At 58.1% G+C, this 21,770-nt stretch overlaps 1 protein-coding gene and 1 long non-coding RNA gene across 7 annotated transcripts; one reads left to right on the top strand and one right to left on the bottom strand.

Moving 5' to 3' along the window:
* Positions 1-14: 14 nt before the first annotated feature.
* On the top strand, positions 15-1,827 carry LOC138440207 (uncharacterized). Its single transcript, XR_011256967.1, has 3 exons — positions 15-221; positions 510-591; positions 1,664-1,827. It is a non-coding gene; the product is annotated as an uncharacterized lncRNA (long non-coding RNA).
* Positions 1,161-17,688, bottom strand: CAMSAP3 (calmodulin regulated spectrin associated protein family member 3). Of its 6 annotated transcripts, none has more exons than XM_069589303.1 (19): positions 17,378-17,664; positions 10,402-10,655; positions 9,923-10,045; positions 9,739-9,834; positions 9,523-9,555; positions 8,591-8,638; positions 8,186-8,324; positions 7,235-7,374; positions 7,066-7,159; positions 6,918-6,972; positions 6,687-6,760; positions 6,290-6,359; positions 4,720-6,193; positions 3,270-3,409; positions 2,880-3,187; positions 2,456-2,555; positions 2,019-2,131; positions 1,820-1,938; positions 1,161-1,732 (listed from the first exon to the last, which is right to left on the bottom strand). In XM_069589303.1, the coding sequence occupies exons 1-19, from the start codon at positions 17,523-17,525 to the stop codon at positions 1,427-1,429; spliced, it is 3,834 nt and encodes a 1,277-aa protein (XP_069445404.1). In that variant the 5' UTR covers positions 17,526-17,664; the 3' UTR covers positions 1,161-1,426. The 6 variants fall into 6 exon arrangements, with proteins under 6 accessions (XP_069445404.1, XP_069445400.1, XP_069445399.1 ...); XM_069589299.1 differs by having other exon boundaries at positions 4,720-6,142; positions 17,378-17,646; XM_069589298.1 differs by lacking the exon at positions 9,523-9,555 and having other exon boundaries at positions 17,378-17,688.
* Positions 17,689-21,770: the final 4,082 nt, after the last annotated feature.

Here is a 21,770-nt window from a genome sequence, read left to right as displayed (position 1 = left end):
CTCCTGCTGCCCAGGTGCCTGAGGGGTTTGCCAACTCAGCGCTCCGCCCCCCTCCACCCCTGAATTGGCTCGTGTGGGAGGTGGGGCAGCTGGGCTCCAGGCCAGGGCAGGCACCTGCCCCACCCTCACCCCACCAAGCCAGTTCTGGACTCTGAGAGGCCAGTCTCTCTGCGGCCTGAGGGCCTGATCCTGGAGGGCCCTGCCCTGCTTCCCATCAGCAGGTAGACAGCACCCCACCTCGAACCCTTCCTCCCTGGGCGAGGGCGGCACCCCCCCACCCTTGGGAGGTGACTAGTCTGAGAGCTTTGGAGGCAGGCAGGCCCTGACCACCTCTGTGATCTTAGCAAGGCTATTCTCTACCTGGACAGCAGCCAGGAGCCAGGCCTCGGCCCTGGGCCACAGCCAGGGCGTGGTCCTTAGTCCTAAGCTCTGGGAAGCCATTATCGGGCTCTAAGCTATTAAAGGATTTGAAGCATTCAGGGACTTAATCAGATTTGTGCCCTTAACAGGCCAGGCAGACTGCTGTGGGACCGGCTGGTGGCAGGAGGTGACTGGGGATGCAGTCATGGGGACAGAGAAGCGAGTGAGCAGGTAGGCCTTCAGGAGGCGACTGTGCAGGATCAGGTGACCCTGGGGAGGCTGAGGTTCCCCACTTGAGCTTGTGACATAGCTCCTCCACCTGAGACATCCGGGGGCCATGCCCAGGTGCAACCTCAGACCTGGAGCTCCGATGAGAGAAACAGGACCCCCTGGCCCAGAGGCAGTCTAGAAACGTAGCCAGGCGGCTTGGGGAGAGAAGATCAAATTTAGCAGTTGGCCAAAGACCAAATGGCAGGAGGGGCCGATAATAACAGCCAGGCTGAGGAGGAAAATGAAGCCAGTGGGGGTGGGGAGGGCTGGCCGGAAGCCCCAGGTGCCCAGGAGTTCAGCGAAGAGGCAGCTGGGAAGCGGCCACGGGGCCCTGGCAGGGGAGTCATACCAGACCTTGGCAGGAGCTACACCAGAGCCATCGAAGGGGGCAGACAAGAGGCTGGAGCAGGATCAAGAGAGAACTGGGAGACAGGAAATGGTTGGCGAGTGTGGGAAACCCTCTCCTGCAGAGATGTCCCCAGCCCCCCAGCCAGCCTCGGGGAGATGCCAGTAGTCTCCAGTAGTCTCACTCTCTTTAAATTACTTTATTCAAGAAGGTGGGGAGGACAGACAGTTGGGGGGGACTGAGCTGAGCCCTGAGTCCCTGAACCTCCCAGCTCAGCCCCCCACAGCAGGACGGGACAAAAATTAGGGGGTGGGGACTCCAGCCCCACCCAGACAAGGTCGGGGACAGACAGGACCCAGGAACACCGACTGTCTGTCCTCCGGGCTGGTCCCTGGAGGGGGCGGCAGTCGGAGTACACAGGGCCCGGCCTGCGGACCACCCAGGACGGGGCTATTTGGGGGTGCTGCTGCCCTTCTTGGGGGTGGTGGGCTTCTTGCTCTGCCAGAGGTGTCCCTGGATGGTGAAGGCATCCACGCTCATGGACATGGTCTTGGCGGGGATCTGCGTGAAGCGCTTGCGGTCTGAGTTGTACTTGTAGATGCCCTCGACCATGGCTGGTGTGACTGTGCGGGGGCCGTAGCCCGCCAGCCGTGACAGCTCCTCTGTTTCTGCGGACAACGTGTACAGGGCCCGGAACTGGCAGCTCGAGTCGCGGAAGAGGATCAGGAAGTGGTTGGCCTTGCTCTTCTCGATCTCCTGGTGGGCGGCAGACACAGTTAGCCAGGCCACCAGAGAACCCCACCTGCCCCCGACCCCGCCCATAAAGCCCTGGTGAGGGCCTACCTCAAGAATGCGGTTCTTCTGTGGCTCATTCACCTTGCCTGCCAGGCAGCAGTGTGACAGGGCATTGTGGATGATGAACTTGTTGGACTTGGCACTCGGCTCCTTGTACAGCCGCGGACCTAGGGGGCAGGGCAGTGAGCAGGGACTGGTGGGGGCCGGTGCTCACCACCCCGCCACCCCCAAAAGTCCCACCACCTACCCGTATACTCAGGCACTGAGGCCGGGGAAGATGCGTTGCTGCCATTGTCCCACTCACGTTCACGGCTGCCGGGCAGGCGGCTCGGGGACATGAGGCCAGATGGAGATGGAGCCCTGCAGGGGGAGGTGGGATGGGGTGGGGGTGCAGTCAGTGGTGGATGAAATCAGTATGCAGTGAGACCCAGCAGGGGTGCGCCCAGGACACGGCAAAGCAGGATGTATCCACAGATTCTGTCTATGCTCCTAAGTCCCTACAGGGCCAGGGCCAGCCCTGGGCATGCTGAACATGAGAGCAGAAAGGCTCATCCTTGGGTTCTGTCTCAGGTATGTGACCTTTCATCTCTGGCGCCATATCACACTCCTAGGTGCACACACACACACGCACACTCCAAGAGGCCACCTGCCACATAAGCACCTGCACGTCCAGGCCAAACTCACCGAGACGTGGGCCTCTTCACGCCAAGGCTACCGGGGGCCTCGTTGGCCACCGTGGACAGAGACAGGGTGGACTGAGAGTAGATTTTGCTGAGCCGAGAGCCTGGGAGCAGAGGGTGCCAGGTCAGGCACCCCCTGCCAAGCCCCCTTAACTCCACGTATGCCTGGGGGCCCGACCTGGCCAGTGGGAGAAGGCATATGGGGGTCAACCCTGCCTAAGACCCTCACCCTACACTGACCGCCCCCCGTCCCCCGTAAGCCAGGCTGTAGGGAAGCAGTACCTGACCTGTTAAGCTGCGGAGAGAACTCTGGGCCAGTACCCTTTACCCTGCTGTGGCCCCCACATCCTTCTGGAAGCCTTGATCCCCCACACCGCAGCCCTGTGTGTATACCCCAAGCCGCCCCGCTTGCCCCCGGGGGGCCTCACCCAGCAGTCCACGGGCTGGGCTCCGAGCCAGGGCCGAGTCATCACAGCAACCGGAGCGTGGCCGAGGGGCCCTCCGACCGCCGCGGCCCGGCCCCCCACTCCCCGATGCCCGGGGCCGCAGCACCTTATCAAGATCGTCCATCAACTTCAGCTGGGCCCGGCGTTCATACTCCAGCCGTGTGAACTCCCCCCGCCGGGGGCCCACCTCCTCCTCAGGGGGGGCCCGGGCAGCTGGGGCTGGGGTTGCAGCAGAGGCCGTAGGAGCTGTGGGTGCAGGGGGGCTGGGGGCCACCTCCTCCTGGGCCAGCCTACACACAGAGGAGATGAACACAGTCAGACAGGTGGCTGGGTTGCCGGGGGCAGAGGTCCTGGGGCTGAGCTCAGCCTCACCTCGAGGCCTCCTCCCTCCGCTGCTCCTTCTCGGCCTCCTGCCACTGTTTTCTCCGCCTCGCCTCCTCTGCTCGCCGCTGCTGCCGCTCCAGCAGGCTGGCCCGCTTCTGGGCCATCTCATCCTCGGGCTTGTCTTCATCCTGGGGGCAGGCACCGAGTGTAGCTGGCTGTCTCTCCCCTGGTTCGGCTGGAGTCTGTTTTGACCCAGCCTGCCAGCCACTCGAATGTCCTTGAGTTTTTGTCATTGGTCTGAAGGCATTTGGTGGGTGCCTGCTGTGTGTGTGACCCCATGCTGGGTTTTGGACACACAAAGGCCTCAACCCAGCTAGGACACAACACTGGTGAGCACACTGGTAGGGCAGGATCTATCCTAGTCTGGAGATAGCAGGAGAGGCTTCCTGGAGGAAGCAGCCTAGGAGAATGAGGTGGATTGAACTGGGTGGGGTTGAGTGGTGAGGAGTGCATTCTGGGGAGGGAACAGGAAGCGCAAAGGCCCTGAGACCAGAGAAGGTTGAGCAGGTGTGGAGCAGGGAGGCCAGTTTATTCTAGGAGCAAAGGGGAGCCACAGGAGGGTTTTAAATAGGGGAATGTGTGTTAGTCACTCAGCTGTGCCCGACTCTGCGACCCCATGGACTATAGCCTGCCAGGCTCTTCTGTCCGTGGAATTCTCCAGACAAGAATATTGTAATGGGTTGCCATTCCCTTCTCCAAGGGATCTTCCCGACCCAGGGATCGAACTCCAGTCTCCTGCGTTGCAGGCAGATTCTTTACTGTCTGAGCCACTGGGGAAGACCACAGACAGGGGAGTGACAAGGTCCAATTTACATTTTAAATAAATGCTAACTGCTCACTTCACAGTGGCCAGGGATTGGTGTGTGGTGAGGGGTGGGCAGTGGAGACCAATCAGGACAAGACTGCTGGTGTCCAAGTAAGAGGTGCGGGCCCAGGCTGGGGATGCCAACAGGAAGAACAGTGATTGGATGTGGAAGAATCAAAAGAATTAGTAGGGCCATGCTGGGAGTGGGGAGGAGAGAACAGGAGGGAGGGGATGCTGTGGAAGACGCCAGCCTCATCTGTCTGTCTACCTGTTCCTGTTCATCTGTCCATAACCCACCCACCCATCCATCTACTGGGCCACCCCTGTCCATCTGTCTACCACTTACTTTCTGTTCACCCACTACCCACCCCATCTACATGTCCATCTGACCGCAGCTTGTAGGTCTGCCTGCTCCCACCTGGCTAACCATCTATCTGTCTCTGTTCCCCTACCAGCTCTGTTTGATCATACACTGAGAAAGCCCCATCCATGTGACCACCTGTCCACCTGCCTGTCTGGTCATCCATCCATTCGCCCACCTGCCCCGCCCACCCCACCCCACCCCCACCCCACCCCCACCCCCCCACCCCACCCCCACCCCCCCACCCCCCCCACCCCCGCTCAGGTGCTTACCTTATAGAAGAAGCCCAGTCCGGTGCGGGGCTCTCCCTCTGAAGACGCTTCCTCCTCTAAGGAGTCCTCAGCCCCAGGGGGGCTCCCATCTCCCTCGTCCTCAGCCGCTGGCTCCTCCAAGCTGCTCAGTGGGATCTCGATGAGGCCAGGCCGTGCTGCAGGCTCCTCAGGGGGCGGCCCCTCAGCCAGGAGGATGGAGGAGCGCGTCTGCACCGGCACCTGGCTTGGCGAGAACTTGCGCAGGTGGGGAAGGCTGTCCACGTCGTGTGGGGGAGTGAGCACCCTGGTCAGGGGTGCCAGCCGCAGCTCTGCTGGCCGCGCGTGTTTGGGGCTGCGGGGTGTGGGGCTGGGGCCGGGGCTGGGGCCCGGCCCGTGGCTGCGCCGGGCAGCTGGGGTGCGCCGGGCGGGGCTGGGGGATGCAGCTTTGGGGCCCGCTGTGGGACCAGGGATGACCCACGCGGCGGCCGCAGGAGTAGGGGCAGCCGTGGAGGGCTCGGGTGGGGCCAGGAGCCGCTGCTGCTGGTCTGTGAGCCTCTGCATGTCCCGTTGCAGAGAGTTCAGCGCTGCGCTCAGCTTGCTCACTGCCCGGTTATAGTCCCCCAGTCCTTCGGGGGGCACCGGGCCCAGTTCTGGTGAGAAGGTCACCGCCTTTGGCCGTGGGGACGGCTCACCCTGGCCCTCACCCGCTGGCCGCTCCCCGCCAGGGGCCGGGCCTAGCTCTGCCTCCGCTTCCCCACCGGCCTCCCGGGGCTGCACCTGCAGGAAAGCATTCTTGCCCAGTCGCTGGCGGTGCTTGGCAAAGATGGCCTCAATCCGTCGCTTCTGGGCCTCAATGGCCCGGCGTTTCTCCTCTAGCCGGGCTCCAAGCTCACTCATCTCCGAGCTCAGGGCCTCTGGTGCCCCTGGGGTAGCCACCGGGGACCCGGCCTCGACCTCAGCCTTCACCAGCTGCTTCTTGCGTTCAGCAAAGCTGGTCATCTTCACTTCAGAGTTGCTGGCTGCTGGGGACGAAGTTGCCACCTTTGGGGAGCCCTCAGGCAGGGCTGGTGGTTTTGATACCTCCCCAGCTGGGCAGGGAGCCGGTTTTGAGGGGCCCTCGGGGTGGGGCAAGTAGGCAGGTACTTTGGTGGGCCCCTCAGGCAGTGGTTTCGAGGTGCCCTCCGGTGGGTAGGGGGAAGCCAGCGGCAGTTTGGAGGACCCCTCGGGGGAGTGGAGGTAGAAGCTGCCATCGGCAGCCCCGTCTGGCAGCAGCCGGGGCTCGGCACTGTGGATGATCTGCAGGGCCTCCTCGATGGTAGGCAGGTCGCTAGTCTCCGGGGGTGGCTGCGCGGGGGTCCGGGCTGGCACAGGGCGCTGGGGACCCAGGCTGTCTGAGCTGACGGAGCGCAGTAGGACGGGGTCTCCCATGACAACATCCACGTCGCTGTCCAGGCCAAAGGGGGTGCTGAACGACACGGCCTGGGAAAGGGGACGGCTGGGCGGCCGGAGGGAAGGGTCAGCCCCTGGGACAGGTCCAGGCCCCACTCTGGCCCCTCTGACTCCACTGCCCGGGCCCTTTCGATGTGCTCACCTGAGCTGACGGTTCCAGGCTTTGCCGAGGGCCTCCATGTGGGACATGGTCGGGGAGGACTTCAGCGAGCCTGGGGAGGGGTGATGAGTGGTCATTCTGGGGTCACTGGGGACCCTGGGTGGGGTGAGCCATGGAGTGTCAGTGGGTGAGTCACTGATGGGGCATTATGTGGATGGATAGCTGGGGGCCACGTGGTGTCACTAGGGGGTCCTTGTGAGCCCCTGGGGAGGTCATTGTGGGGGCCAGTGAATGTCACCAAGGAAGTCATTCAGGTACCAGACAGACCCAATGGAGGGGTCACAAGGTGCCCACATGAGGTCAGCAGGGGCAGTCTTGGGGTGGGGGTGGGGGTGTGGGGGGGGCGGATCTCCAGTGACAAGCCCTCCCCTGCCCTCACCTGTGGATCCTCGGAGTGGGGACTGGGGGCCCCCAGGTGACAGGAGTGGATGGCGGAAATTGAAGACAGGAGAGCTGCCAAGACAGGTGTGTCAGCCAAGGTCCCCCCCCTCCCTCCCCATCCCCCCCGGGAGTGGAGACCAGAGTGCCCCCCCACACCTCCCCTCTAGCTGACCCAGTCAGAGGAGGAACCTGTCGTGGCTGGGAAGTCTCCACCTGCCAGGGGATGTACCTGCTGCCGCTGTTGTTCTGGGGAGTAGAGGCCTCTGTGGCCTGGGGGGAGGCGGCTGCACACAGAGTAGAGGGTCAGGCAGGGCTTGGTCTTCTCCCCACCATCCCCCTCAACCCCACCCCACCCCAGGCCCAGGGCCAGGCCTTACCGTGACCATCAGGCAGATCCTTGACCTGCACAAAGTCGGGTTTCAGCACCTCGAAGCACATGAACAACTCAGCCAGCAGCACCATCAGGTTGACCTGGAGGCGAGAGGCAGGGTCAGCCACCTGGACCCACAGCCCCGGATGCCCATGAGGCCCACGAGGTAGCCTTACCTTGAGGGGCGGTGGAACATAGAGAAGGTCCTCCAAGGACAGCGGGCAGCCCCGAGGGAGGCGGGAGGCACAAAAATCCTGCACCAGCTGGAGGTTGTACAGGCTGTCTGCCACAGACATGGGGTCCTTGAGGCATACCTCTGTAGGGACAGGATGCCTGGGTCCCTGGCTCTCCGGGAAGGAGGACAGGGTCCCAGCACACAATATACACGGACACCTTCGACTGATGAGCTGAGCCGGGCCCCCTTCATAAGGTGGGTGTCATGACAGGCTGTCTGTCCCTCAGGTCTTTGCATCTACTGTCCTCACCGCCTGGAATGCTAGTCCCCCTAGAACTCAAATGGCTTCTGACTACCCAGCACCTAACAAAGTACCTAACATCCAGAACATTCCTCGAGATGAACTTATGGTTCATTCTCTCTCAACTACGATGTGAGCCGCCTGAGGCCAGGGGCAGGTCCATATTGGTTTGGTTGGATCTCTTGGTGCCTACAATAGGATCTGGCACACAGTTTGTACTCTACTCATATTTGCTGCAGGACTGAATTATGGAATCAAACAGTATGGCTCAGATGGGAAAGAATCTTCTTGCAACGCAGGAGACCTGGGTTCGATCCCTGGGTTGGCAAGATCCCCAGGAGGAGGGCATGACAACTCACTCCAGTATTCTTGCCTGGAGAATCCCATGGGCAGAGGAGCCTGGCGGGCTACAGTGGGGTTACAAAGTGTCAAACACGACTGAGCAACTAACACACACTGAATTACAGGCAGCACAGAGAGGTTTAGACACTTGGGCAAGGTCACACAGCTCATTAATAGAAGAGAGAGGTTCAAACTCGGGTCTGCCAATCCTGGGAGCTACACAAAATCTCTGCGATACCTGGAGACAGGAGCCAAGGCCTGGGCGCCAGGCTCGTTGGGACAGGATCTGGCTCAGAGCCGCTCACTCACCCTCAAGTCGCAAGAGCTGGGGGCAGTAGCAGTGGATTGTGGCAGCCAGCGCAGCCCCGCTTGCCAGGTCCTGGAGGCTGGTCACCGTCGGAAAGCAGGGGGCACGCCGGGCCACCGCGCGGTCCTTGCGGTATCGAATCTGCGGGTGGGAGCCGTGTCAGGTCAGAGGTCGGGCTGGCCTCCAAGTCAGCGGTCATGCAAGCTGTGTGGGGAGGCCTGGGGTTTCTACCACGAAGGGGCGTGAAGCCAGGGGGCGTCCCAGAGCCAGAGTGGGAGGGGGGCCAGCCTAGAGCAGGGTGGGGAAGGGCAGCAGCAAGAGGCAGAGGAGGTGTCTGAGAGCAGCCAGGCCAGCAGCGGGGGCTGGGGGCAGGGACTCCTGAGACCCTGGGGTGGGGGATACATTACCATGGGGGGTTTGCTCCCCGACTCCTTCAAACAGAAGGCAATTGCGTGCTGGGGGGGAGAGGAGCAGCCGTCAGCAGGGCGGGAGGGGTGCTGACTTGCTGGGCCCCCAAGCACACCTCTGGGATGGGGGACGGCCCTGACCCCTGTCCTGAGCCCTGGCCGTCCAACTCCCTGGCTGTGCTCTGGCCGGCTTTGGGGACCCCAGCACCTCCCAGCATGGAGGGACCCAACAGAGCAGCCTCTCATGCAGGAAGTCCTCCCCCACCCACTCAAAAGACGCAGGCCCCGGCTGGGGAGGGGATGCAGAGGAAGCAGGTAGGCAGGAGAGGAGCCCCCGACCCAGGCCCTAGGGTGGGGGGAAGGAGGAGGCCCTGAAGTGAGCAAAGGCAGGGGCTTCAGCCCAAAGCACCCCCACCCTCACCCCACTTGCAGTGGTCAGTTTCCCCTTGTTGCACTTCAGGGATGGACACCCCAGTGCCTCCAGAGCTGGGAGCAGGGAGCTGTCCTTAGGGAAGCTGGAGGCTCAGTTAGGAAGGTTCCTCTCCCCTCTTTTGGGTCTGATGATCTTCCTCTTGGCCAGAGGGGTCTTCTCCCTGTGCCCTGCCTGCTGGGGTCAGGATCCATGGGTCTGATGGGTTGGGGTCCTCCCTTCAGAAGCCCCAGAGGTCTCCCCACCTCGGCTCAGGTGGACAAGCCTCTGGATTACTGGGAGGGGAGTCATGTACCAGGGGACAAGTAAGAGCAGAGATGACCCTCTTGCCTTGGTTCCCCAAAGGGCTTCCCTCTGTCCCCCAGGGCTGGGTCCCACTTCCTTTGCTCATAACTGGGAGCAGGGGAGAATAGGAGAGGGAGCGGGACAGGCAGGCAGAAAGAGACACACAGACAGCGACAAGCAGGGCAGGCAGACAGGGCAGAGAGACAGCCCCACTTACAGGAACCAGCTTCCAGTACCAGCGTGTGGGGCACTGATGCCAGAGAGGCAGAGAGGAGAGTGTGGCAGGAGTGGGCAGAGGCAAGGGGGCAGAGAGAAAGAGAGAGTCACTTCCGGCCCCCCCAAGAGCAGGAATGGCCTCGAGGCAGCCCCAACCTACCCATCCAGCCCTCAAAGATCCGCCCCTCCATCCTTCCATCCATCACCCCAGCCTCACCGAAGGCTGCGCTGGGGCCACCCCATCTGCAGGGGCCGCCGGAGATGCTCTCTGGGCAGCTTCCTGCTCCGTCTTCTCCTGCAGCCGCCGGATGGTCTGCGGAGCAGGGAGAGGTTAGCACTCCAGTCACTGGACCAGTCCTGGCCACCTCCCGCACCCCCATCTCGGCCCAGCCCCCACCTACCGTGTCTACCCAGAAAAGGAGCTTGTGCTCCAAGCTGGCTAGGGCCAAGGGACCAGGCAGTGTCTTTGTCCACTCGAAGGCGAAGGCAACCATGAGGGCATCAATGACAGCTAGGTGGGCTCCCTGTGGGGGCAAGGGCTGAAGGGTGAGCCCAGAGCGCAGGTTGGAGGCCTCCAAGGGAAAAGAAACAGGAAAAGCCTGGAGGTGGGAGGGGCTTACAGTGGGACGGGCTTGGGAAGCAGGCCAAGCTTGAACAGGAAAGTTAAAGTCGCTCAGTGTCTAACTCTTTGCGACCTCATGGACTATACAGCCCATGGAATTCTCCAGGCCAGAATACTTGGAGGTCACAAAGTAGGCCTTAGCGATCTGGCACCCCGAGTAGCGCCTTTTGGGGAGGTGCCTGACTTGGTAGGAGGAGCCAGGCATGATGGGCGGAGCCTTGGTGGGTGAGGGACCTTGTTTGGTGGGGCGGGGCCTACCATGAGGATAGGCTGGTGCCTCAGGTCGGCCTCCTGCACCGGGCGCTCGGGCAGCGCTGGCACTGTGCCCCTCCGGGCCAGCAGTGCCAGAAGCGCAGAGGGGTTAGGGGGTGCTTCTAGCTGAGGCAGCGCCTGGCGCCAGGCCCGGCAGTACAGCTCGGCCGAGAGCAGCAGCCTTGTCACCGGGGGCTTCACATGCTCCTGGGCGTACTGATCCGTGTAGAAGGGCTCCCACAGCTCCGAGGGCACATGCTCTGCGGGGGCGGAGTGGAGGTAATGGCAGGGTCAGGGCCACGGGGCACAAACCCCCATACTTGCAACCCCATGGACTATGTAGCCTACCAGGCGCCTCTGTCCATGGAATTATCCAGGTAAGAATACTGAAGTGAGTAGCCATTCCCTTCTCCAGGACCCAGGGATCAACCCAGGGATCGAACCCGGAACTCCAGCATTGCAGGCCGATTCTTTCCCGTCTGAGCCACCAGGGAAGCCCTTACATACAATTACTACTGCCAAGTCTCTTCAGTCGTGTCCGACTCTGTGCGACCCCATAGACGGCACCCCACCAGGCTCCCCCGTCCCTGGGATTCTCAAGGCAAGAACGCTGGAGTGGGTTGCCATTGCCTTCTCCAATGTATGAAAGTGAAAAGCGGAAGTGAAGTCGCTCTGTCGTGTCTGACCCTCAGCGATGCCATGGACTGCAGCCTTCCAGGCTCCTCCGTCCATGGGATTTTCCAGGCAAGAGTACTGGAGTGGGGTGCCTTCTCCATTACATACAATTACATGGCCCCAATTAAAGCAGGGGGTCGGTGGGATGTGGGTTGGGGCAGGTCTGTGCCAAGGAGGATGGCACCAAGATGGGAGAATAGGGGAGCTAGGCTAAGACGAGAGGCGCAAATGTGGAGGAGTTTCCCAGAGGAAGAGATGCTGGTGTTTCTGGCAGGGGGATCTGCATACAAAGGGGAGACGGTGGGACGGAGCACCGTGCCTAGAGGAAGTGGCGGGCACTTGGACCCAGAGTGGAAATGGAGGTCAGATAGGCGGGGTCTTGAAGCCACGCCTCTCATCCTCACCTAAGAACAGCAGTGACTAGAAGGGTTAATGGACATTCCCGGTGCTTCCCCTTACAGCAACCCTAGGAAGAGGCAGCCTGGACACGAGTGGTAACTCCGCTTTATAGATGAGGAAACCTAGGCACCAAGGCCCCACAGCTCATCAAGGCTGGGACTTCGCTGGTGGGCCAGTAGCTAAGACTCTGCACTCCCCTGGTTAGGGAACTAGATCCCACATGCCGCAACAATATCCAAACAAATAAATATTTAGGAAAACAAAAAAAAGGTTGGGACTGGGATTCAAACCCAAGTCTCAAGGAGACTACACCCTTAGAGTGGAGGCTGGAGGTGGGATGAGCTGTGGAGCAGGGGGCTGGCTGGAGGGGCATAGAATGGAGGAGGGGACAGACTGCAAATACATTGAGAGGGGTAAACGGCCTGAACTTGGTGACTGAAGGGAGGGGGTGGGGGGAAGAGAGGCACCCAGAGCCCTATCTGGATGGGGAAGACAGGCGGGAGAAAGAGGGTGTTGGCTGAGATGGGGGTACAGGAGGGCCTGGGACTTAGAGGCAGCCAGGGAAACTCTGAAAGAGAGGGACAAGGTAAGACGAGGAGGCTTGAGGAAGCCCTGGGGGAGGGGGGCAGTAGCAGAACCCCAACCAAGTAGAACCCAAGGGTGAGGAGGAGAAAAATCAGAGCCACTAGGAAGGACTTGGGAGGTAGAGAAGGAGGATCCAACCCTCCTGGGCCTGCCCTCCTGGGCCTTCCAGGGAGCCCCAAGTCTTATCCCAGTCAGAGCTGCTGCTCTGTACACTTGGGTTCTGCCTGTGTTGGAAGAATGTGAGGAGGCGGGATTGTACTGTTTAGAAACATTTGTTTAGAAACATTTGAACGTGATATACCAGGCCTTCCTCAGGTGCCTGAATTCACAGCAGTGCTCCCCCGGGGTCCTGGCCCTCAGCTACCCTCAGCTTCAAGGACCCAGGCACCCTTGCCTTCAACCCCTCCCTGGCCCCCCTGATCTTTCCCCACCCCTTAAACTCACACTTGACCTTCTTCCCACTTAATACCTAAACCTTGCAAAGAGTTGGGCCATCTCCCTGACCCTTGAAGGGAAAGTTCCCCAGAGCGAGAGATTATATTATGTGAAGTCAGACAGAGAAACACAAATATCAAACCCCATCACTTGGAATATGTGGAATATTCCATATGTGGAATCTAAAAAAATGATACAAAGGGGCTTATTTACAAAACAAGACTTACAGACACAGAAAACAAACTTAGGGTTACTAAAGGGGAAGTGGGGAGCGATTAATTAGGAGTTTAGGATTAACATATACGTAGTACTATGAACTAGATAACCAACTAGGACCAATGCAGAGCACAGAAAACTATACTCAGTATCTTGTAACAAGCTATACTGAAAAAGAATCTGAAAATGAATGTGTGTGTGTGTGTTCAGTCATGTCCGGCTCTTTGCAACCCCATGGACTGTAGCTCGTCAGCTCCTTTGTCCATGGAATTTTCAAGGCAAGAATCCTGGAGCAGGTTGCCATTTCCTACTCCAGGGGATCTTTCCGACCCAGGGATGAACTCATGTCTCTTGCATATCCCTCACTGACAGGTGGAGTCTTTACCATTTTGCCACCTGGGAAGCCTATATATGTATGTATAACTGAGTCACTTTGTTGTTCACGTGAAACTAAACACAACATTGTAACTATACTCCAATTAAAAAAAAAGAAAAAAGAGTTCTCCAGGTTCTCTTTCCTTCCACCCTACTCCCGATCCAACCCCTCCCCATCCTCCCCATCCGTTCCTTCCCTTGTAGCTCCCAGCCTTCCCAAGGCCAGCAGTGGCCTTCCAACACCCACTATCTTGCCTGGGCTCTCTGCCGAGCACCTCCTTCTTTGGGAAGTCTTCCTCCCTCTGGTGTCTCCCAACATCCTATCTCTTTTCTCTTTCTCCCACCACTCAAGCCTGGCTGCCTGCCTCCATGCCTTTTCATTGCTGGGCTCCTGATAGCTCTGTCTGAGCAGCCCTGTCAATGGACACGCTCTCCCCACCTCCTTCCCACCGCAATGATGGCTTCCATAGTCATCTGAGCACTGCCCCCTGCTGCAGCCCAGGCATTGCCCCTAATCCTTAGCATCTTTCTCCTTCTCTCTTCCCATCACAGTGAGAGAACACCATCCCTCCTTCTCTCTCCCCACCTCCAGCATCCAGCTTCGACTCACTGGGCTGCAGCTCCTGGCATCCCCTGAAGCCAAACCCTCCTCCCTCCCTCTCTAGCTCCAGGTTTCTTTCCTGCTCTCATCAACAAAATGAAACAAGTTTCTTTCCTGCAGGACATGTCAGGGCCTTGAAGATGACAACTTGAGCTAGAGCTACTGATGGCTACTGTTTACTAAGGGGCTTCCGAGGTCAGGGGCTTCCCAGGTGGTGCGGTGGTAAAGAATTCACGTGCCAATGCAGAAGACACAAGAGATGTGGGTTTGATCCCTGGGAGGGGAAAATCCCCTGGAGGAGGGCATGGCAACCCACTCCAGTATTCTTGTCTGGGAAATCCCAGGGATAGAAGAGCCTGGTGGGCAACAGTCCATAGGGCTGCAAAGAGTCAGACACAACCAAGCACTCTTAATGTTTATCAAGTACTTAGGTTATACTAGTGTGTCTTTGCCGAGGCACAACTGGGATTTGTGATGATGTGTGTTTAGTGGGGCTCTAGGTGTGGGGAATTGGGGCAGGGAATGCTGTTCTGGGCATTGTAAAATGTTTAGCAGGCTTCCTGATCTCTCCTCGAGAGCTGACAAGAGCACTGTCGTCTCTAATAGTGACAACCAAAGATATTCCCAAACACGGCCCCTAAGTGACAAACTCATCCTCGGTTGAGAACTGCGGCTCTATGCTATTTTTATTGGCTCTACGCTATGTTTATCGGAGCACTTAATACTGTCCAACAGGAATAGAATACGAGCCACACAAGAAGTTTAAATTTTTCGATTGCACCGTTTAAAAAGCAGCAAGGAGTAACAAGACCTTATAATATATCTCACCCTATATATATATATATATATAAGTAATATATATCTTAGTAACATATCTCACATATATATACCCAAAATATTATTTCAACATGTCAACATAAAAACATTATTAATGAGATGTTCACATTTTTTTTCTCTCACAAGTCAGATCAGCCACATGTTGCTCTTGAGACTCCCTTGGACTGCAAGGAGATCAAACCAGTCAGTCCTAAAGGAAATCAACCCTGAATATTTATGGGAAGGACTGATGCTGAAGCTGATGGCAAACACACTGGACAGCACAAGTAGCCTTTGGGCCACCCTCCCGTGTGCATCTGCTCATGGCATTCCTCTTCTTTTTTTAACTGGAGGATAACTGCTCTACAATGTATTGGTTTCTCCCATACACCGTGAATCAGCCATAAGTATTCATATATCCCCTCCCTCTTGAGCCTCCTCCCGCCCCCCTTGCTCATGGAATTCTTATGAAACTTATCCATGGTACAGGTGGGAAAACATAGACCCAGACTTGGCCAAGATCAAAGAGCTAGTAGAGGGTGGAGCCGACAGGACCCTAGCTCCCTAGAGCATCACAGGGAAGTTCTGGCGGCCTGAGGGACTGCACGTAGTGTTTCCCAAACTTGTGTAAAGATGGCACCCTTCCTTATCTTATCTCTGAGCTCACTGTGGAGCCCACTAGCCTGCATTCCTGCCCAACCTCCTCAGGCCTGTGCCCTGGGCCACCAGAAAGACCCCTTCCCCCTAGCCATTTTTCCCCAGAGGGGCAACTGCATAGCTGATCTCATCTTCTCAGTTCCCAAACACCTTCCCCGGCTCCCCAAGGCCCTTAGATCCCCACATGTGGCCTGAGAGGACCTCTCCAATGGCACCAGACTCCCTCATCATCCCCAGCCACTCCTGGGCACAGCACAGAGAACTCCCTGTGGGTCTCCTCCCCCTAGAAAACTCCTACACACCCTTCAAGGTCCAAATGCTCCCTCTAGTGAGCTGTCTGTCCTTTCTACCCCCTTCCCTGGAAGACTTCTAGGATTTCCTCCCCCAGCCCCTCTGCAGGGCTGGCAGCCCTCTTCAACACTGCTTGGACATCACCGGCTTTATCACCAGAAGAAGCAACCGTCTGGTTTCAGGGCCCATCATCCTCTCTCCAGAGTTCATCCCCATCTTTTCTGTCCTGAGAGCCCAGCACTGGCCTGGCACCCAACAGGCATCAGTAAAGAGTTCCAGAGTTCATGGATCAAGCAGGGCTCTGCTCACCACTTCCTGCTTAGAGCCTGGGGTCCCCCCTTCCTCAGTCCCCCTCTGTTCAGAGAACATGGGTGAGGGGACAGACTGAACTTGACCCTCCGGGACCATATCACACAATTTGGGGGAGCTGAGTCAGTGAAAACAGAACCGGGTGAGTCAGGGCATCCTCCCAGAGACCTGACTTTTCTTTCTGCAAAATGGAATAGTAATTTCTCTTTGGTCCCCTGGCCAGAGGACAAATAATATTATCTTTAATAAAAATACCACCAGTCATGGCAGCAGAAACAGCGACATCCACTTAGTGTGTACAGTGGGGCCAGACACAGAAGAATCCCATGGTCTGTCTGTCTCACCTTGTGAAAGATGGAACTGGGACCCCACTCACCCCAGCACTGCCCTGGGGCTTAGTGGACAATTGTGAAGTGGATAACAAAGTGAATACATGCTTTCTTTTACAGAGGACTCAACAGAAGCTTAGAGAATTGGGTTAATTCGGCCACATTCTGGGGGAGCGTGGCACTCAACCCAGCTGATTCCCAAAGCTGAGTCCTCTGCGGCCTCCTAACTTGGGATGCCGGGGACTGGGGCAGGCTGGGCTCTCTCCCCGCCAATCCTTCCTCTCTTCCTCAAGCAGGTATTTGGGGGTGGGTGGGCCCTCGAGTGGGCCCTGCCTGGGAGACTGCAGGGAAAGAGACTGGGAGAAAAAGACAGGCTCAGGCAGAACCAGGAGACAGACGGACAGCTGTCACCAAGACCCACACCCAGAACAGGTTGATCTGGGAAGGCCACTGAAGGGGGGATGGGCTGCGCTCAGCTGGTGCCAACACCAGTGGGCAGGACCCGTAGGCGGGCAGGGCGTCCCCCCAGAAGGCCCAGACCTTAATTAACTCCTCTTCCCCATGGCCAGGCCCTGACTCCTGGCTCTGGCATAAGGCCATGACTGAAACTGCCTTGGGCCTCAAATCCTAGGGATGCACCCGCATCCTCCTCCCCCATGGGGTGGCCCGAGGTCTCCACCATGTGGGTCTTGGGGAGGAAGTGGGACAAGGCCCCACACCTGGGCCCCCACTCCCGGCGATCATGGATAAGCCATTTCCCTTCTGCCGGGCTCGCCCGCCTCCTGAGTAAAATGGGGCAATAAGTCACAGCTGCCAGCCGCCGGCCGGGGCCATGGAGGCGAGAGAGGGGCTTCCTGGAGCTCCCTTCGCCGCCCGCAGCGCAGGCAGGGCCGACGCGGGGTGTGTGTGTCCGGCCTGGACAGGGGCGGGGGTCCTCGCGGGCGCGTGATATGAGGGTGTAAAGGGTGGGGGGAGGACGTGCCAGAAGCGAGGCTCGCCCTGGGGACCCCACTCGGCCCACAGACCCTGCCCGGCTCACCTGGGGACCCGGACGCCCCGGTCGTGGCGCGGAGCTGGGCAGCCGGCCCCACCCCCACCGCGCTCCCGCAGCCGCGCGGGCAAAGTCCACCGCCCGGGCCGAGCAGGAAGCCCAGAGGCCCGGCGCCGAGGAGCCCAGGCCCGGGGACCCCCCCGCCCCCGGCGGCCGGCGCTATTGTTCCCACGGCCCCGGCCTCCCCAGCGCGGCGCCCCGCCCCCCGCACCTGCCGCCCCCCTCTTCCCCCGGCCCCGGTACCTGCGCCCCCGAACGCGGCCCGCAGCACCCACGCCAGGCTGGCCGCCGCCTTGGCCCGCGAGAAATCGTACTGGTCCAGCGACTTGATCTCGGGCACCAGGAAGGTCCTCCGCAGCGGCCCGGGCCCCGGGGGCGCCGCCTCCACCATGGCGGCGCGGGGGCTGCGGGCACCGGCTCCGCGCTCGCTCGGGCTGGGCTTCGCCGCGCTCGCACCCGGGGCCGGGCCCGCGGCCGCCACCACAGCCGCCGCCGCCACCACCACCACCACCGCAGGCGAGCCAGGTGCGGCCGCTCGCGCTCGCGACGCTGCGTCGGCCCCGCCCCGGGGCGGAGCCCAGGTGCGCCCCGCCCCCGGCCCTGGCCCCCTACCCGGTCCCCTCGCCTGACCCGGTCCCCTCGCCTCGCCAGGTCCCCTCGCCTCGCCCGGCCCCTCGCCGCCGCAGGGTGGGGCGGGCCCAGACTGCGGTGGCGGCGGGGGAGGCTGCGGAGGAGTGTCTGTGTGTGTGCGCGCCCGCGCGCGCTTGTCTGTGTGCGCGCCCTGGGGAGGATGAGGGACCCTCGGCTTGCGGCGTGGGAGCCGGCACAAGTGTTGTTCCCTTAGATGAGGATGTGAGCTTGTCATTCCGGCCCTGGAGGCAGCGCGCGCGTGGGTGCACCTGTTTCTCATTGTGTCTTGGGAGCGTCCAAGAATGGGTGTCTGTGTCCGCACCAGTGTGTGGTCTCTGCAAGTTTGGGTGGTGCACGAGTGTGTTTGAGGGTGTCTGCATGTGCGTATCTGTGTGAGTGTGTGACAACGCGTGTGTATGTCCTTGATTTTCATGAGTGTTGTGTTTTCAAGGATCTATATTGTGTAGGTGCCCGTGTCCTTAGAATACAGGAGTATCTGTGTTTTGTCATTGTGCTTGCGAGTGTGCCTATTTGTGAGCATTTAAATGTACTTGTATATGTATCAGAGTGTGATGAATGTCAATGAAGGAGGATATGTGAAAAATTGAGTTTGTGTATTTATAGAGTGTGACGGCTTGTAGCTGTGAGTGTGTTTGAGTGGCTGTTACTGGGTATATCTGCAAATATATTTACATTCCTGTGTGGATTTGTGATGTCAACAGTATTGGTTGGGGGCGGGGCTTCACCTGTGTGTAGATGGGGATTATATATTTGTATCCAAGTGCATTTGTATATGAGTCTATGAGTGTGATTGTGTGCAGTGGATGTCTATGGGGGGAGACATGGCAGAATGTGCCTTGCGCATACATGTATATTGACATGTAAGTGTATTGTGGGTGACTGCATTTGGGTATACGGTGTGAATCAAGGTGGTGTGACAGGGTGTGTAAACCGTGGAAGGGGATGTAATTGTGTAAGAATGTCCATTTCTTGGATGCATTTATGAGTGTGCGTGCATGTTAAGTCCTTTCAGTTGTGTCTAATGCTTTGAGACTCCATGGACTATAGCACACCAGGCTCCTCTGTTCATGGAGTTCTCCAGGCGAGAATAGGTTGCCATTCCCTCCTCTAGGGGATCTTCCTGACCCAGGGATTGAACCCATGTCTCTTGTGTCTCCTGCATTGGCAGGCAGGTTCTTTACCACTAGCTAGCGCCACCTGGGAAGCCCTTTATGAGTGTTTGTGCCTATTTCTGTAGGAACTGCAGATATGTGTGAGCAAATCTGTGTGTGGTATGAGCCTGATTGTGTATGTTGGCATGGAGGTGTGTCTGTATGTGTGACTATATGTGTGTGAGCTCAGGTATTTGTGTACATGATGCAATTGTGTGGATGTTACTGGGTGTACTTGTAAATGTCTGAGCGCCTATTGGTGGATATTTGTTTAATATTTGCTTGTGTGTTCCATAGTGTCTTTTTTTTTAATGTCAACTGTGGGCCTCTTAACTGTGTGTAATTGTGAGCACAGGCGTGTTTGTGAATGTTAGGTATTTGTGTAGATCTAGATGTGTATATCAGAGTGCAGTTTTGTGTGTATAGTAAATGTACGTATATGCTTGGGTTTATATTATCTGTTTATATGAGCATTGACCTGTATCACTGAGTGGATTGTGTGTGTATTTGTGTGTGTGGAGCTGGTGTTTACCTCTGTGGGTTTGTGGATATTGCACCTGGAAGAGTGTGTGTATCTGGTTTCTGAATGTAAACTGAGTGCCTGAACATATCTCTTTATGTATAAGTGCTTTTGTGGGTGCCTAGTTGTGAACATATGGCTGTAGTGTGTGTGTAGGTGTATGTGTGTAAGAAGTCATACTTTGAATGGCTTTGTGGGTGACTAAGGGTAAGTATTTGTGCATCTAGATGCACTTGGGTGTCATATATAAATAAGACTGGGTGGGTGAATTCCGTGTAAGGGAACGTAAGTGAGTCTGTGCATTTGCAACTACAGAGGGGTTTCAATCTATAAACACACACACAGAACAGTGTTTTCTTGACTGTGTAAAATTCTGTGAGATGAAACTGACTACAGCAAGTCAGTCTCTTGACAACCGCCCCCCATAGGGGTCCCTGAGCCCCATCCTTTGTAGAAATTGCCCATCCGCTTAACATACAAGGTACAGGGGTGCTTGAGGAGTGGGTCTCCTGGTCCAGAGCCTGTTGGGGGGCAGGAGGTGGGTGTGCCCAAGGGAGGAGAGCTGGGGCGTGGGCCCTCCTGTCTGGATGTGCCCGTGCAGGAGTGGGTGTGGGCGCACTCACAAAGGGGCCAGTGTGGATGTGTCTGAACACACGTGTGGGATGTGTGTGGCGCACGTGCCCTGGCCCCTATCCCAGCCCCCTGCTCCTCCCGCCTGAAAGACATGGATGAGTCCTTTTTCCCTTGGGCTTCAGTCCTTTTTCCCTTGGCTTCGGTGTCCCCATCCGCAACACAGTCAGGGGATCCCAGGCTCCGGGGCTAGGGAGGTGACCTGGCGGGGACGGGCGTGCCTGCGTGCCCTGCCCCTCCTGGGAGCGTGGCGTGTCCTGCCGGGGCACACGTGTCTGTGCTTTCCTTGGGGAGGTTCTCATGACCTTTGTGGACCCCAAGGGCAAACACGGGTGAAGCCGGTGCCTCCCGCTTGTGGGCACTCTCCCGGGGGACACATTGTGACCAGGCAGCCAAAGGCTTTCCCGCCTTGGGAGGCGCCTCCGCTAGCCTTCAACCGCCCGGGGTGGGAAAGGCAGGGGGCTTCCGGTGGTGTAGTGAGCCGGAGCCAGTGGCCTCCTGGCGCCCAGCCCCCACACTGGGCGGACTGGAATGCCTGGCTGGGCTGGACCGCCCCACCCACGCCTGCTGGAAACCACGTCCCACCTTCCCCCCTGGGGGCTTGTTCCTGGGGCCCGGGCTGCTCCAGACATACTGACTCTCCAGTGTGCACCAGGCGCCCCATCTTAGCAGCCCCCTCCCGCCCTGCCGGCTTCTTTGCCGCCAGCCTCCTCGCTCACCTGCAGGCCTGGCTCTCAAACCTCTTAACTCATTCGATGGGCCCTGGTTATTAAACGGGGGTGGGGTGGGGATGACTTAGAGGCTTTGTAGGTCAAGGGTTCCGAACTAAGTTTAGGACACTGATGAATCCCGAAAAAGCCATCTGCAAAATTATGTATGTGCAGTGCACTTTCGGGGATTGTGCTAACAGATAACAATTTCTGAGAGAACGATATGCCCAGCACAGTCTCATTTAATCCTCACAACCACCCTAGCATAGTAGCATACCCATTTCACAAACAGGAAAACTGAAGCAGAGCACCATGAAGTCAGGTGGCAAGGAGAATGTAAGGAGCCTTTGAGCCCAACCACCAGGATCCAAGTTGCATCTGCCTAACAATTATGCTGCCCTTCCATTCCAAGGCTGGTGCACATTCTCCACATACCTATGAACCTTCAAATAGAGTTGGGTGAGGCCTCTAGTTTTGGGGATCTCAGAGTGGAGGAAGAAGTTTGAGGTCCCTTTTTTGTACCTGCAGCCTATATAGCAAGTTGTGGTGATGGGATTCAGGTATGGTCAGTGATTCTGTCCTCCACATCCCCACAGTATTCCCATGGTGGTACCTCTGAAGTTTGGCCAGAGTAGAGGGAGATTATTATCAGACCTCCAGGGGCCTCCAGGAGACATTTCTAAAATATTTCAAACTAACGTCTTTTAAAACTAAAACACGATAGTGCATTGCCCAGGGTTGTCCCTGTCCTCATGACACTTCCATGCAGAGGCAATAAACAAATCCATCAAAGAGATCATTTCAGCAACGGACACAATAGTGAGGCAGGAATGAAACAAAGGAGGGGGGGGACCTGGAAATAGCCAGGGTGGGGGCTTCTTCAGTTTGAGACTGGGAGACTTTTTTGAGGAGAGGAAGATGGAGCTGAGACAGGACTGATGACCCAGAGCATTCCAGACAGAGAGAGTTGCCTG

The sequence above is a fragment of the Ovis canadensis genome, chromosome 5, assembly GCF_042477335.2.
Source record: "Ovis canadensis isolate MfBH-ARS-UI-01 breed Bighorn chromosome 5, ARS-UI_OviCan_v2, whole genome shotgun sequence".
Taxonomy (NCBI): Eukaryota; Metazoa; Chordata; class Mammalia; order Artiodactyla; family Bovidae; genus Ovis; species Ovis canadensis.
Note: the sequence above shows the minus strand (reverse complement) of the source record. Positions and strands in the feature narration are given on the sequence as shown.

Bases quoted from the DNA above. Each gene is read 5' to 3' on its own strand.
- CAMSAP3 (XM_069589303.1), bottom strand. From the start codon at position 17,525: ATGGTGGAGGCGGCGCCCCCGGGGCCCGGGCCGCTGCGGAGGACCTTC. The intron at 7,160-7,234 runs GTAAGGCTACCT...TCTCGCCTCCAG, and splicing joins ATGTTCCACCGCCCCTCAAG to GTCAACCTGATGGTGCTGCT. The intron at 3,410-4,719 runs GTAAGCACCTGA...GCCTGCCCCCAG, and splicing joins GACTGGGCTTCTTCTATAAG to GATGAAGACAAGCCCGAGGA.